This window comes from Canis lupus, chromosome 26 (genome assembly GCF_003254725.2).
Source record: "Canis lupus dingo isolate Sandy chromosome 26, ASM325472v2, whole genome shotgun sequence".
NCBI lineage: Eukaryota > Metazoa > Chordata > Mammalia > Carnivora > Canidae > Canis > Canis lupus.
The window spans coordinates 30,440,950-30,452,306 of NC_064268.1; the positions used below are offsets into that span (position 1 = coordinate 30,440,950).

Consider the following 11,357-nt stretch of genomic DNA (forward strand, 5'->3'; position numbering starts at 1 on the left):
AGCCCCCACAGGAGCCCCAGGTGGCTGCAGGTGGGACAGATCCTGTCGCCCCAGGTCCTGAGGGAGGCAGAGCTCCGGGAGTCCTTTGCTCCCCTGCACCCAGCAACTATGGCCAATTCTGCTCCACCGACTTGCTTTATGCCACCTGCCTCTAAAATATTTCCTCAAAGTGGAACCAAACAGGCCAGGAACGCCCTCTGTACATGCCACACCCTAAAGGGACACGGTCACTGGGCATGTCGGGAAGGATGCAGGTCAGCTCACACTGACCTTCACACTCCATGACCTGGGTTCCTACACTGTGCGGGGTGAGCAAGAGTCATGAACTCTGTGGGGTCCTAGCAAGCAGGCTCTTAGGGGGATGTAGGGATAGAGCTGATCTGCTACAGAGGAAGCACGCTTGAAGAACACTAAAATGCCAGTATCCTGAGGCTAGGGGCATGTTCCAACTTCAGGGGTGACACGGTGACTAGGGACTGTGGGCCCGGCCCCTGGGGAGGACGAGGTTCACACAGATGCTGCATGGGCCACTAGCCTTTACTGTCTATTGCTTTCTTCCTTCAACTCTGCTAAGCTTGTTGCTGTCTCAACTCTGCACCTCAGCTGCCTCGCCTGTGACCAGGGATAGCACCATCACCTCTTGGGCCTAGGGGCACTGTGGTCTCTGTGCGAGGCACACGGCCTGGCCCTGCCCCTCCCTGAGGCCTCAGCCAGTCTCTTAACCCACCTAGCCTCTTCCTCCTCATCTGTGAAATGGGACAGAAACAGAATCTACTGCATCTGTTAGAGGTTGAACTGTGCCCTGCTCCCCACCCCCCAAAAGATATGTTGGAGTCTTAACCTGCAGTGGCTCAGAATGTGACCTTATTTGGCATGAGGGTCTTTGCAGGTATAAGATGAGGTCATACTGGAACAGGGTAGGCTCTTAATCCAACAAGACTGGTGTCTTACAAGAGGAGGAGAAGAGACCCAGACAGGGAGGGAAAGCCACGGGAAGACACAGACAAACAGGGCAGACACCACGTGACACCGAAGGCCAGGCTGCAGAGATGCATCTACAGGCCAAGGAACACCAAGGACTGCTGGCAATACCAGCAGCTGAGAGAAAGGCCTGGAACCAATTCTCCATGGCCTTTGTTTGAGAGAGCACAGCCCTGCTGACATCCTGATCTCTGACTTCCGGCCTCCACAACTCTGCGATAACACATTTCTGTTGTTCCAAGCCGCTGGGCATGTGATACTTTGTGACAGGAGCCCCGGGAAGGGATGCAGCACTGTCACAGGGATGTAACTGTGGGGCATATTCAGCACAGGACAGGATGTGGGGGGTAAGCAGCAGCGGCGGTCACCCGTTGGCGCGTGGCACATGCCAAAGCCCTCGCTCCCACCCCCTCCTGGCAGGTACACCGCCTACCTGTTGCTCAGGAAGCCCATCGCCAGCTCGGTCAGCTCGCCTTCCACCTCCTCCTGGCTCAGCACAGGTCCCGGGAGCTTCCATGGCAAAGGGGGCTCCAGGCTCAGCGGGGCTGGAAAGTCGCAGAGGAAGGCGTCCAGGAAGCCTGGGATCTCCTCTGCCGTGTGGCTGCTCTGCGGTGGGGCTCCAGAGGCCATGCCCAGAGCATGCCGGGGGTCTCTGTTGGGATTCCAGGTGGTATTCACTCTGAGGAAAGGGAGGGTCAGCAAACACATGGGGGATCAGTGTCCCGCTCTTGGGGTAACCGTGCCCTCATCCCCACAGTGCTGCGTGTGCGGAGCTTTGCTTTCTCTCCTTCACCTCAAGGCATCAAGCAGCAGGTGCCACACCTACTCCAGGGCCTCAAGACAGAAGGGCAGAGCAACTGGCCTCACATATAGTTCAGGGGACCCAAGTAAGCGGGAGCACTAACCCTGGTCAGTGTCCTGACACGGGTCCAAGAGGGGCACTTGGGAGCCCAGAGAAGTGGCTTCAAGAGACAGACCTGGGATCAGAAGCCACATGATGCCCTGAAGGAGAAGCGACAGAGAAAGAAGGCACGTTCCTGGTAGAGGATGGCTGGCAGGTCAAAGGCGGGCAGGAGTGGGGACACGAGGGCCAGACCATCGAGGCAGGAAAACACAGCAGGTAAAGGGGTTCAACCTGACTCTGGGACCTTGGCAGCCAGAAGGTGGAGTAGTGATGCCACCAGGTCTGTGAGCCAAGAGGGGAGAAGGGACATCTGTCAGGGAGAAAAAAAAAAGGGGGCCTGGATGGTGCCAGGGTTGGCCCTGTGATGTCTTGGATGTGGGCAGGAAGGGGAATAGGAAGGGGCCCCAGAGGCTGCAGGGCACGACGTCTGGCTGCTCCCTGGGATGCAGGGCATCCCAGGGCCTGGGTGGGAGAGAAGCCGGGAGCTGGGGACATCTGCGATGTGTCTCTCCAAGAGGAAGAGTCCTGGGCCTCCTGAGCTCCAGCTGAAGGAGACCCACTGGGGACAGCCCAGTCACTAACCCCACTGACCCTGAGCACCGGCTCCCATCTCTCAGGCTCTTCCGTCCTCATCCTCAGGAAGGCCACAGGCTTACGAGCTGCCAGGCCCTTCGTATTGCCTGTAACGACCCTGGGAGCCAGGTCGAGCCCTCATTTCAGAGGGAACGCCGAAGCTCGGAGAGGGCAGCCCTTGGACTGCGAATGGCTGATGGGGTCTACGAGGGATTCCAGAGCCCATGCTCCTCACCATCCCACCCAGCTCTTCTCCCACGAGGGCCTCACTCGCACTCGCTCCTGCCCCATCCTTCTCCTGGGCCTCCAGCAACTCTCCCCGAGGTCCAGACCTCCACGCATGGCCAGCACCCCCTCTTCCCTCACCTTGCCCCCCGCCCTGGGTTCATGGGCCAGAGAAGGCCTGTCTGTCATCCTCCTGCACGGCCTGCCTGGCCTCCCGCTTCTCATGCTCAGGCCTCCAGACCCAAATGGTCCCAGGGCATCTCTCTCCTGGCACATACCCTGTCTCCTTCGCTGTGTAGGCCCCACTTCGTACCCCATGCCCCGGTGTGCCTCCTCCCCAGGCACCAACCCCGAGCACAGGCCCGTCTCACCCATTCCCCTCTGGCTGGTGCCTGCTGAGGTGGTCGAAGCTGAGCCTTCCTTCCCAGGGCTGGGGCACCCCTAAGGCCTCCATAACGTCCCTCTAGGCAGCCTGCTTTGGGAACGGTAACAGATTGACTGGAGAGTCCAAGCAGCACCCCAAGTTCCAGGAGGAGAATGTGAGGAGCAATTTGGTGGTCCAGTCCCTCCCCAAAGCCTTCCAGCTTCTGAGGAGTACACGCAGGGAGAAGGCATGGGAGAGACTCTTCTGGAATTCTTCATGCCTACAAAGGTTACCAAAGGGCAGCTGTGGACAGGGGTTGGAAATTGGAGGCTGAAGGGACCTGAAACCGAGAGGAGGTGTGAGAGCCCACCCAGCACCCCCAGAAGAGCACACCTATTGGCTTGGCTGTCCTCATCAAGAGCCACTAACTCTCTTTAAAAGGCACCCGGGTGGCTCAGTGGTTGAGCGTCTGCCTTTGGCTCAGGGTGTGATCCTGGGATCTGGGATCCAGTCCCATATCAGACTCCTTGCATGGAGCCTGCTTCTCCCTCTGCCTGTGTCTCTGCCTCTCTCTCTCTCATGAATAAATAAATAAAATCTTAAAAAAGAAAAAAAGCCACTAACTCAGCACAAGTCTTGTGGGAGAATAAAGAGAAAAAACACAAGAGCCCAGGGTGAAGGGGAGTGGGGAAGTTAAATGTCTAACCTGGGAAGGACCTGCAGGGACAAGGCGGGTAAATGGGAAAAACACAAAACCTCTCTCTTTTGGAGACCTCTCAAAAGTTGACTTTTTAAAGGAGACACAGGAAGAATATAGAAATCAGGGCACTGAGGACGGAGGGTTACGGGGACGGATTTAAAATCCTTGCTATCTTCCACATTTACTTGTAAGTAGGAGTAAATACAATGCAGCCCCAGGTTACAAAAAGACGAACGGGTAAAAAGCTACAGAGAGTAAAATAAAGGGGCAGAAATCAGGACAAGAGCAGGCCGGACAACCGTATCATAACCACAAGGGTAAGACTTTGTGAAATGGGGAGATCAGAGAAGGCTGGGAGCCCGCGGGGGGGCGGTGAGGGTCACCTGGGGAGAAGGCAGGCTGCTGTGAGCTGTGGAGCCGGAGAACCAAGCCGGGGGTGGAGGGGGGACAAGAAGACAGCGTGACTCTCCCAGCAGGCTCCGACACCCTTCGGCAGAGAAGGAGGCCAAGCCACCTCCTCCCCTTGCCAACAGCTCTGGCCTGTTGCTTGAGGAGAGAAATGCGAGTGATGCAGAGCTGCCCTCATGCAACGGCCGCGGGCGTAAAGGCCTGGCTCCCTGCAGGCCCAGAAACCAGGCTCTAGTACATCACTAAGACCTAGACGAGAGGAGAGCTTGCTCACGCATCTCCCCAGACGCACAGGAGGGCCCTAGTTGGAGAAACCCTGCCCCACAGCGTAAAGCACAGAATGCAAGACCCTCCACCTGCGACATCACTTGCTGGTGGCATCTGCTCAACATCGTGGAATGCAGGTACCTCCTTCGGATGCTGTTTCCTGTGCCTGGAGCTCCCTCTCCCCGAGTCTGCCCCTTTCCTTGGGGATCGGAGTCCCCCTCTCTGCACTGCCTCGGTGCTCTGCCCTGTGCCCACTGCCCCTAGCCCAGGCCCGATGGCAGCCCGTGTGTGACAAGCCTGCTGCGTAGGGCCAGGGGAGGGGGCGAGCGCGGGCAGGCGCTGTGGGCCTGACAGTGCTTGTGTGCATGCCGGGCCTGCATCTGCCAGGGTGCGGGCTGGCTTATTCGCAGGGCCTGCGCCAGCTGCCCTCCTTTGCTAGACAGGCAGGTGGCCCAGAGCCATCCTGCCTGCTGAGGACCAACCGGGCTTGTTTCTGCATCACCTGGCTGAGGCGAGGGGCAGGGAGAGGAGCCGGGACCCGGCTTTCCTTCTTGGGGGCCCAGCTGGCATAAAAGACAAGAGTAATTTCCCTCCTTGGCCTTCTTTTTTTTTTTTTTTTTCAACAAACTGAATCTGTGATATTTGCCATACAGATATGAGCAAAACAATCCCTGCTCCCAGGAGCCCAGGACCTACAGATAGAGGCACAAAGAGGGTAGGAGAGATTCCTAAGGCAAAGGGGGCCCCGGAGACAGTCCCAGTGCCAGGAGGGACAGGGGACCGTGCTGTGCTCCTGAGTTCTTGCAGGCCTGCCTGGGGCGGACAGAGTCTCAGTGGTCGGCCGGGAGAAAGCAGGACAAGGTGGGGCAGATGAGGCAGGGCTGGTGCAGGGTGTCCCGACTGGAAGCAGGGGTGAGGGGGCCTGGGGAGAGGGACTCAGTCGGATGTGAGTCTGTGCGAGTCATCAAGGACCGGGGGTGGGCATGGGAGGAACACTGGGCTGCCTGCCTCGACCAGACTGGCCAACATGGCCCACAGCCGGGTCCTCCTGGCTCCCAGAATGCAGCTGCTCTGCACGGCTCATCAGCTGGCAGCCACGGAGGATATAATCACGGCACTGCCAGCTAACACCCGCCAGGGGCCCAGCTGCCCGCGCCAATGACACACTTCCTGCATCTCCTCTTTCCACCTCCCAGCAACCTGTTGTCACTATCCCCAGGTGGGGGCTGCGGGGGGCGGGGGGCGGTGCGGCAAAAGACCTGTGCAGTTTGTTCAAAGTCCCTCAGTGGGGTTCACTTTGGGGAGTCTGATGGTGGAGCCTTGGCTCTACACTGCAACAGAAACCCTGCCCACCCCTCACTGGTCACCAGCCTGGGGAGTCAGTCTCTCGTGACCTCTTCTTTCATCTCTCTGCCCATCACCCTGTTGCAGCGCCTCATCTCCATGCTCCTGTGCCTTGCCTCGTGGCATCCCATGTTGCCCCCCCCCAAGGCCTCTCTGACCCAAGCTCTGCTGAAACTGTCACAACCCTGGAGTCCAGCACACTGTCTTCCATGTGCTAGACCCCTAAGAAAAAAATATTTTCTTCTAGTTTATCAGTTTTGACTCATAAGCTCAACGAATGCATATTTGTACCACTGCTCTTTTCTTCATCTTTAAAAAAGATTCATTTATGCATCTTAGAGAGACAGCGCATGCATGTGAGCACGGGCAGGGAGAGGAGGAGAATCCTCAAGTAGCCTCCCCACTGAGCACAGAGCCTGACCCACAGGGCTCAGGGCTCCATCATGACCCAAGCAAAATCCAGAGTTGGCCGCCTAACCGACTAAACCACCCAGACTCCCCAACTGCCTCTGCCGAGAGGTATGGACAAAATACTTGTTCGGAGTCCTGCTTGACCTGGGAACCCAGGCGTAAAGCAAAAAACAGCAATTCTTAAGAAAGGAAACTGCATCATCGTTATAACCGTATTGCCTTCCTTATTAAAAACGTTTCTGTAAACGGAGGATCTTATTTCTTCATTCATAAGTAACCCCTGGGAAGAATATGGTGTAAGTTTTCCAGATCTTTTTCTACATACGTATCTTTCTTCTTTTTAAAATATTTATGTAAAATACATGTGACATACGATTTATCATTCTGCCCATTTTTCAGTCTCCGGTTCTGTGGTATGAAGCACATTCACACTGTTGTGCAAACAGCCCGTTTTAGGAGCTTACTTTCTCACTAGATACCACACTCCCCAAGTCAGGAAGCCACCCCTGTCCTCTGAGGCATTAGCACAGCCCTTTGCGCCTGGTGGCTGGCAAGGGCGATGGCAGAGGGAAGAGGCTGGCCGCCTCCTGCCACTGCCAGTGGGGGGTATGGGCTGTGATAAGCAGCCCGAGGCCTGGCACCTTCAAGGAGGAAGTGAAGATAGTCTGTGGAAGACCGATCAGAGGAGAAAGCTTTTACAGACAGGGGTGGCCTCAGGCAATATCGCAAAGGAATTCTACAAATGTACTTGTACCGGGCTTTACAGCTTCCAAAGTGGTATTCAAAGTGGTATTTGCACAACCCTTCTGAGAGGTACGAGCTCTTAGCTCACACTGCAGACGCAGAGATAGGCTCGGGGAGGGTCAGGAACCCACCTAACGTCCCACAGGTAGGAAATGGCAAAGCCAGACTCACATGAGGTCTTCTCAAGCCTTTGGCACTTCCAGCTTGGTGGTGGGAGGAAAAGAATGAGATTTGACAACAGGCCAGGTACGGGCATAGAGGCCAGAAGCGAGGCGCCCTGAGGTGGCGCGGTTGGTTGAGCGTGCAAGTCTTGGTTTGCGCTGCAATCGTGATCTCCGGGTTGTGAGGCTGATTGAGCCCTGGGGTGGAGCCCAGAGTGCAGGGCTCAGCGGGGAGCCCGCTGGGGTTTCTCTCTCCCTCTGCCCCCTCCCCTCTGAAATAAATAAATCTTAAAAAAAAAAAAAAAAAAGGCCAGCAGTGAGCTAGAGAGGACCTCAGAGGCTGGCCTTACATTCTATCTCCCAGGGTGGGAGTACAGCTCAGCCCACAGACCTGCCCCAGGAACTCCCACAAGGACGAGTGTCACCGGGGCCATGTGTGCTGCTGGGTGGAGGCTGGGGGGAGGAGTCCCTCACCATCGACTAGTCCCGGCTGCTGTGAGGCCCTGCATTAAAATCCCTACGGTCAGGTGCCAGCTTTCCCTGCTGCACAGAGGTTAAGGGCTTGCCGGGGCCCCAGAGCGTCCAGCGGTGGAGTCACCTCGGCCCGAGATCTCCAGCTCGCACCTGAGGCTGAAGCTGCGGCAGCCGCGCACTGGCCTTAACTACATCGCCGCTTGCAATCACTCGGAGGAGGAGGGGGCCACGCGGGGGCCGGGCCGTGGGTCGGCACGTGGGCAGGGATGTGGCCCCGCAAAGGTGCGGGCGCCGGTGGGCAGGGGCGGGGGCAGGGCACGGGGCTCCCGCACGGGGGTCGGCCGCGGGCCACGGGCGCGTCACCCCTCAGCATCCCGGCCTCGCCCGCTCGGTGCCCACCTGGCTGCGGCGTGGCCACACCCCCGCCGGCCCAGGGCCCCCCGGTTCTGCACCCTGGCCGCCCCGGCCCTCCGGTTCTCTGCCTCGGGCCCCCCAGGCCCCCCACCGCGCCCTCCGCTCCTCGGCCACCCCCTCGGCCGCGGAGCCCCCGGGTCTTTCCGTCTCGGCCTCCTTGCCCCCGGCCCCCCTGCTCCGCTGCCCCCGGGTCCTCGGCGCCCCGTCTCACCGCTGCACGCCTCAGGTGCCCACCGGCCCCGCGCCCCGGGCCTCCCCGCCCCCGGGCCCCCCAGCCCTCACCTGCGACTCCGCCGCTCGGACCCCGCGAGCCGCTCCCGGCCGGCCCCGCCCACTTCCCGTCCCCCGCCGCCGGGCTCCGCGCAGGCGCAGGCGGGCGGCGGGCGGGCGGGGTCGGGCCTCTGCTGCCCCCTGGCGGCCGCTCGCCGGCGGTTACAGGCGGGGAAGAGCCGCGCGGGCCCCCTGGCTTCGGGAGCACGACGCTCGCGGCCGCACTGACGGCCTCAGTTCTCGAGCCGTGGGGTGGGGGTGGGGGTGGGGGCGGGGGCCGGGGAAGCAGCCCCTACCGCGCCGCGGCCCGACCCCCGCAGCAGGCGCCGCGGGCAGCCGGTGAGCGCCGAGCGGGGATGCAGGCCCAGGCCCGGAGCCCGGCTGCCCGGAGCGGTTGTGTGGGTTCTCACTGCCGTTAGGACGACGACCGCAAACGTATACAAATTGATGATTTGCAGCCCTGGGGGTCAGAAGCCCGCAAGGGCGCAATGGGCTGTAGGTTAAGTGTCAGTAGCGTGCGGCCCTTCGGGGGCTCTAGTGGGCGGTCCTTCCCTGCTGCACTGGCTCCTAACGACGGCGTCCTGCCCCCTGAGGGCTCCCCCGTCTTCAAAGCAGGAGACCCGGGATCGAATCCCACGTCGGGCTCCCGGTGCATGGAGCCTGCTTCTCCCTCTGCCTGTGTCTCTGCCTCTCTCTCTCTCTCTCTCTGTGTGTGTGTGACTATCATAAATAAATAAAAGTTAAAAAATTAAAAAAAATAAATAAATAAAGCAGGAACAAGTCCTGGAGCTACCACCTCTCTGGCTGCCGCCTCTGGTTCCCTGTTCTTTTTTTTTTTTTTTTTTTAAGATTTTATTTATTTATTTATTTTTTAAATTCTTATTTATTTATGATAGTCACAGAGAGAGAGGCTGAGCCCCCCAGGCATCCCTCCCTGTTCCATTTTCAAAGACCCTTGTGATGACATTGGGCTGACCAGATGATATGGATAATCTCAGTATTTTCAAGTTAGATGATGGGGTGCCAGGCTGGCTTAGTGGGATGGGCATCGGACTCTTAGTTTTGGCTCAGGTCACGATCTACGGGTCCTGGGATCAAGCCCCATGTGGGGCTCCTCAATTACCTGGGAGTCCGCTGGAGATTCTCTCACTCTGCCTCTGGCTCGCCTCCCACACACCCATGGGCTTTCTCTCAGATGGATAAGTATAACCAAAAAAAAAAAAAAATTTAGGGGCATCTGGGTGGCTCAGGTCATGATCCCAGGGTCCTGAATCGAGCCCTACATCAGGCTCCCTGCTTAGAGGGGGAGCCTGCTTCTCCCTCTCCCTCTGCCACTTTCCCTGCTCATTCTCTCACTCTCCTTCTCTCAAATAAATAAAATCTTTAAAAAGTTAGATGATGTGAAATCTACATTTTGTCTGCAACCCTGATTTTCCTTTGCCATGTAATCTAACACAAGTTCCAGAGATGAAGTCATGGACATCTTTGGAGGGGGCATTTTTCTGCCACCCATGAAAATGTTTCCTTTTATAGCTGGAAGAAATAAATGAACTTTTAGATCAAGGATGTTTTAATATCTGTATTAATATTTTCATCTTTATATCAACACAGTCATACGATAAAATTTTTTTGAATTTTAAAACATTTTTATGGAAGAAGGGACCTTGAAAGTCGTACTGCAGCCCTACCTCCTTGACTTTCAGGTCCCCGTATGGGCCTGTCCTTTCCAGGAATCACGGTCTCTGGGGCGCTTCACTAACAGGAGGGATTCAGGGAAGCAAGAAACCTTGGAGAACTAGCAGTTGACTGATGTGAAAGGAAACCATTTTGGGTAGGGGTGAGCCTGGCAGGCAGGGGGTGTCTAGGGAGAGAAAGCAGGGTGGGGAGGGATGCTGGCTCATGCCTTTCTCCTATTTACGCCTTCCTGGATCCTATAACCCACCCCTGTCAGTGTGGTGACCCCAAGCAAGGCCTGAGGTTACTTCTTATAACTTGTCCTACTTTGGACATGTTCCTTGGCTCATCTGAGCCTGTTTCCTTACCAGAAAGATGGGAACCGGAGCAACCAACCTATCTCATGGGGTCGTTGTGAGATCCTGCATCTGCGTTTCTCAAGTCTGGCAGCAGAATGAGGATGAAGTTTGAGAACCACGGCACAGGTGAAGGGGTGCTTGGGACGATCTCCTGCGCCGAGAAGGGGGGTGCCCGTGAAAGCTGGTACACCAGCAGGCCTCTTCAGCGCGGGCCCTCGTCAGACTCTTTGAAGCACCGAGTCCACTGAAGGTCGGTGGCTTAGAGATGACAGCGAAGCGAGGCACTGCCACTGGCCAGGAGCTGGCCCCTTAGGGGGCACTAGGCCAAGCCACTGCTTGTGAGATTACTGTGCCCTGTGGCTTGTCAACCCCACCCTGTCTGCATTCCATCACGCCTCAGCTTCTGGCTCTTGGCTTTCACCCTCATGAAAAGAATCTTTCAAGTCACTCACCCCACCCAGCCGCCGATGTTGGGCCCCGCTTCTCTTACCAGACCGTCGCTGGCGTAGACCATTAGACCACATGGATTTCCCAAAGCGTTCGGCCTGGGTTCTCCCCCTGCCCCCTCCAACTGAACCCTCTCCTGGTCCCCTAATATCCATTATTCTGGAACCCCACCCCGAATCCTCTACTCCCCTGCCATAGGACCTCATGTGTCTGCAGGCAGTTATGCCTATCTTTGTGCCCCATTCCTTTACGCATTGCTAGACTCATCGTAGAGCCAGGGGGACCTTGCTCTTGAAACCACCAGCGATGCTGTGACGTAGGGAAGAAGGTGCAAACCTCACCCCTGACTTCCAGGACTTCTGCTTGGCTTCCTGTTTCCAACAGTGCTGCTCTCTCAGAGCGGGCCCTCAGCTTCCTTGGCGTACTTTCAGGTCTTCAAGGACCTGACTGATCCAGGACAGTGGGGGGTGGTTCATATATGTAGGTCTGTGGTACCTTTTCCTGCCTAGCAGCCCTGGAAGGGGTGCCGCACTCAATTGAGCAGATGCGCATGAAGTACCTAGCGGCAATGTCACTAGAGTCTCAAAGTGACAGGAATGGGTACGGTCCAGGCCAATGGCCCGTGTCGTCAATTCAG

The 11,357-nt window shown here is 57.4% G+C and overlaps 1 protein-coding gene across 3 annotated transcripts in view; it reads right to left on the bottom strand.

The window, feature by feature from the left end:
* The window catches only part of PPM1F (protein phosphatase, Mg2+/Mn2+ dependent 1F), a 30,854-nt gene extending 22,522 nt beyond the window's left edge, over positions 1 to 8,332 (bottom strand). Inside the window, exons 1-3 of one of the 3 annotated variants that reach the window (XM_049101905.1) lie at positions 8,182 to 8,256; positions 7,093 to 7,124; positions 1,415 to 1,660 (exon numbers count right to left, since the gene is read on the bottom strand). In XM_049101905.1, the coding sequence (XP_048957862.1) occupies positions 1,415 to 1,611 (197 nt within the window). In that variant the 5' untranslated portion in view covers positions 1,612 to 1,660; positions 7,093 to 7,124; positions 8,182 to 8,256. Of the gene's footprint in view, positions 1 to 1,414; positions 1,661 to 7,092; positions 7,125 to 8,181 lie in introns of all 3 variants that reach the window. The other 2 variants (XM_025474947.3, XM_025474948.3) reach the window with 2 other exon arrangements.
* Positions 8,333 to 11,357: the final 3,025 nt, after the last annotated feature.